This window comes from Daucus carota, chromosome 8, assembly GCF_001625215.2.
Source record: "Daucus carota subsp. sativus chromosome 8, DH1 v3.0, whole genome shotgun sequence".
Lineage (NCBI taxonomy): Eukaryota > Viridiplantae > Streptophyta > Magnoliopsida > Apiales > Apiaceae > Daucus > Daucus carota.
In genome coordinates, this window is record NC_030388.2 from 27197132 (window position 1) to 27201824 (window position 4693).

The 4693-nt window shown below is 37.5% G+C and overlaps 1 protein-coding gene across 1 annotated transcript; it reads left to right on the plus strand.

Annotated features, from left to right (window-relative positions):
- Positions 1-408: 408 nt before the first annotated feature.
- LOC108198900 (cytochrome P450 76T24) lies at positions 409-3001 on the plus strand. The gene is made up of 2 exons (XM_017366673.2): positions 409-1421; positions 2291-3001. The coding sequence occupies exons 1-2, from the start codon at positions 534-536 to the stop codon at positions 2897-2899; spliced, it is 1497 nt and encodes a 498-aa protein (XP_017222162.1). The 5' UTR covers positions 409-533; the 3' UTR covers positions 2900-3001.
- Positions 3002-4693: the final 1692 nt, after the last annotated feature.

The window sequence follows — 4693 nt, forward strand, 5'->3', positions numbered from 1 at the left end:
TTAACTCTTATATATTGAGTTAATATATAGGATAATATGAGAGCTCCAATAAACTTAGCTCTCTATTTATATTTTGTACTTATTTTAGATTCAACAATGTCAACACATCAAATTCGAATTATGAAGGGGAAAACTAATCAAATATTTAAAACATCAATCAATAATATTATGATAAATAAATAAACATAATTTATTTGAATAAATTTTTAGTTATTTTTCTGTCATGTACTTTGTGATACATGTAAATTTATGAGGGGTGTCAAAATTGGTAACGCCTCTATTTTTAATTTCTAACAATAAAAATACAAGGAAATGAGAGGAAAAAGTAAAGTAAAACAGAGAGAAAGATTTGAGGAATGTTAGTAATTTACAAAACGTTGAAATTTGCCCTACAAATACGAGTGCCTAGCAAAGTGTTCTGCATAACTTCTCCTTCGCTTCTCAACTTATTACATACATCTCTGCCATAGACTTTAAACCAGCTAGTTCTGTTAGTACCACCAACATAAAATAAGATTCACCATCCACATTACATGGAAGTTCATCTAAGCTATCTTTTTCTGTCCTCAATTTTCTTGCTTGTGGGATATTTCAGCTTTCTATTTCAGCAACGCAAGCTTCCTCCAGGTCCGAGAGGGCTCCCCATTCTCGGCAACTTGCTTCAGATTGGCCCGAATCCACACCAGTCTTTAGCCAAACTTGCCAAGAAATATGGCCCTCTCATGACCATTTACCAAGGCAGTGTCACAACAATTGTTGCATCATCCGCAGAAATGGCTCAGCTGATTCTGCAAAAGCATGACGCGGATATGTCTGGCAGGATCATCCCGGATGCCATCACCACACTAGAGCACCCCTCCCACTCAATGGCCTGGCTGCATGCAGGCCAAGAGTGGCGCTTGATCAGACGAGTCCTCGCAACTTTTTTAACCAACTCACACAAGCTTGACTCGTTGTGTGAGCTGCGTCATGGTGTGATGGTACAAATGGTTCAACATGTCAAAAAATATAGCAGATCAGTAGGAGAACAAGGTGTGGAAATTGCGAAGCTGGCCTTTACAACTGCGCTAAACCAAATGTCGAATACTTGTTTTTCTACGAATGTAGATGAGTATAACTATCAAGATACCGATTACCGAAGGATTCAAAAATTCTGTAGCAATATCATGGAAAGTGCGATGATATTCAACGTCGCAGATTATTTTCCCCTGCTTAAAGCCTTTGATCCTCAAAGATTAAGGCCTATGGCGAACGCTGCATACGGCTGCCTCGAGGGACTATGCGATAAGTATATTGATCAGCGGTTACAACATCGAGAAAATAAGTCACCAAGACATGGAGATCTCTTGGATTCCTTGATTGATTTCAGCGAAGAAAATGAGTCTGATTTCACCTTGAAACACATACAAGTCCTATTAGTGGTACCAAACAAACACTCTAAGCCATTTTCAGACAATTTCTTTACACTTTCTTTTTCCGAGTTTTAATTACTTCACTACTCAGTCTATCCCAAACATTTCTTTACACTTTCTTTTTCAAGATGTCATGTTCAATTCTTTACCTTTCAAAACTTATCAAATACTCCCTCCGTCTCACTTATTTTTATACCGTTTCATTTTTAGGATGTCCCATCATTTCTATACACTCCTGTAGAGAATCATTCCCTCTAAAACCTTAAGGTGTTAGAGAAGGCTCATTTATGGATCTTATGCTTATATTTCAACACTTCCCTCACTCGAAATCCCATTATTACCTGGCTCTGATATCATGTAGAGAACCATTCCCTCTAAAACCTTAAGGTGTTAGAGGAGGCCCCTTTATGAATCTTATGCTTATATTTTAACAACTCCAAAAATAGTGACTTTTTATAATATAAAACACTATTACACCCACTACTTTCTTCCACTATCTCCCTTCTATAATAATAAAAACACTGTTACACCCACTACTTTCCTTCACTATCTCAAATTTATTATTAAAAATAAATCACCATTTTACCTACTTTTTATCTAACTTTACTCATTTTTTACATTTTTTGTGGTCTTCATGTCCCAACCAAATGTATGCAAATGGTTGGACAGAGGGAGTATAATAAATTTTATAATATGAAAATCAATTATCCCACCTACGTAATATACATAAGTCCCGTCATTATCTTCATTTTTCTTACTTTTTCACTCTTACTTTACATATTTTTTTAACCTCCATGCCCAACGCAAATGCAAATATTTGGGTGGGACGGAGGAGTATTACAGAAGGCTAATGTGGTTTTCATATTTATCATTTTCAGGAGTTATTCATAGCAGGCAGCGAAACTAGTACCAACACAACTGAATGGGCAATGACTGAGCTGATCCTCCATCCGGACAAGATGATGAGGCTCCGCAACGACATAGCTGAATCAGTGAGCCAGAAAGGAAGGATAGAAGAATCCGAGCTTCTCAGAATGCCCTACTTGCAAGCCGTTGTGAAAGAAACAATGAGGTTACATTTAGCTGTCCCATTCTTACTGCCTCACAAGACCGAAACAAATGTTAGCCTCAAAGGCTATGAGATACCAAAGAACACACAAGTGCTAGTGAATGCATGGGCGATTGCTAGAGATTCGGATTCTTGGGAAAACCCTATGAGTTTTATGCCCGAGAGATTTTTGGATTCGGAAGTGGATTTCAAAGGACAACATTTTTCTTATCTTCCATTTGGGTCGGGGCGTCGCATGTGCCCGGGGATTCCTCTAGGGCACAGAGTGGTGAGCTTGATGATAGCTTCATTGGTTTATCATTTTGAGTGGAAGCTTCCGCATGACATGAATCCAAAAGAGCTTGATATGACTGAGAGATTTGGACTTACTCTTGCGAGAGCTGTCCCCCTGGTTGCTGTACCCATCACCTTGATTTAATAAACAACATCAAGATTTCTTCGTCAAAAATTTCTTCTCTCCTATTTATCAGTTTTATTAATAAAATCAACATCTAACCATTTTTGGGTTAGTTTTTGTTGAGTACCTTGTCATCGAGGTCGTGCATATCTTTTTGGGATGTTTGTATTTGTGTTGATGTTTTTGTGTGTTTTGTTATGGATTTCGGTAACGTTTCTAAGGACTTGCATGATATTTTGGATGATCCGTAAGGCTTGTATCAAAAATAGCACGGCGGTGAATATCGCAAGAGCTCACCTTTCACGACATAAATTTGTTTATGTTTTGGGGTCATTTGTTCAGTTGATGTAACTCATAATTCTGAACATTGGGCTACAGATGTTGTGCTACTATGTTCACAAGTGATGTATTGGATTGCTCCAGATTTTATTGTAATATTTAGATTAAAGAATTTAAATATTCTATTTGTTAAGCGTTCTAAAAACAAAGCGGCTATATATTTACCTCGTTTTTTTTTCTTAGTCAGGTTGTAATTGACAGTTCGAGGGTCTGACTCCTCTATTTACAGTTATTTATTTTTGGTATGAAAAGTAGGATTTTAGCTGAGAGGTCTTCATGGTTGGAGATGCTCTTAGAGGTGATAGATCAGTAAGGTGAAGGGTTTGTGTCGAATTGTCATGTACACGCTTTAGCTGAATCAGTGAGACAGAAAGGAAGGATAGAAGAATCAGTGAGACACGATAGCTGAATCAGTGAGACAGAAAGGAAGGATAGAAGAATGCGAGCTTCTCAGAACGCCCTACTTGCAAGCAGTTGTGAAAGAAACAATGAGGCTACATTTAGCTGTTCCATTCTTGCCACCTCACAAGACCGAAACAAATGTTAGCCTCAAAGGCTATGAGATTCCAAAGAACACACAGGTGCTAGTGAATGCATGGGCGAGGCGATTGCTAGAGATTCGGATTCTTGGGAAAACCCTACAAGTTTTGTGCCCGAAAGATTCTTGGATTCGGAAGTGGATTTCAGAGGACAACATTTCTCTTATCTTCCGTTTGGTTCGGGGCGTCGGATGTGCCCCGGGATTCCTCTGGCGCACAGAGTGGTGAGCTTGATGATAGCTTCGCTGGTTTATCATTTTGAGTGGAAGCTTCCGCATGACATGAATCCAAAAAAGAGCATGATATGACTGAGAGATTTGGACTTACTCTTGGGAGAGCTGTCCTGTCCCCCTGGTTGCTGTACCCATCAGCTTGTGATTTAATCAAGTACATGAAAGCCAAATTTTATCACAGGCAAAGTATTATTTATGTAATCTGCTTTTGTTTCTATGAATTCGATTTGATGTAAATGCATTTAAGGTCAAGTTACATAGATTACAAAAGGCTTAAATCCCTTTTAACACTTGATATTTGGGGTGTATATCGATGTGCAATCTTAATGTTTTAACTAGGCTCATTCAACCTTGCAAGTATCTCATATGTTCTCGTTAGTCCTCATACCGTTATAAAGTCAAAAAACGATATAATAGAAGTTAACTTTGACAATTATTATTGAAAAAAAATTTGCTCCATGCATGAGGTTCATTTTAATCCCTGAAATATACATTAAAATATAGATGTTCTTTTTAATCCTCAATATTTAATTAATATCCTTTTAAACCTCATCAGTGTAAAATGTCATGATTGTACATCTCTTATACACCGTTTATTGGTATAAGGACTAATTGAAACATATCGGATATTTGGAGGGTTGAGTCGGCCGAGTTAATTATACTATTTGAGTTTTGAGCTTATATACTATTTAGAGTCGATAAAT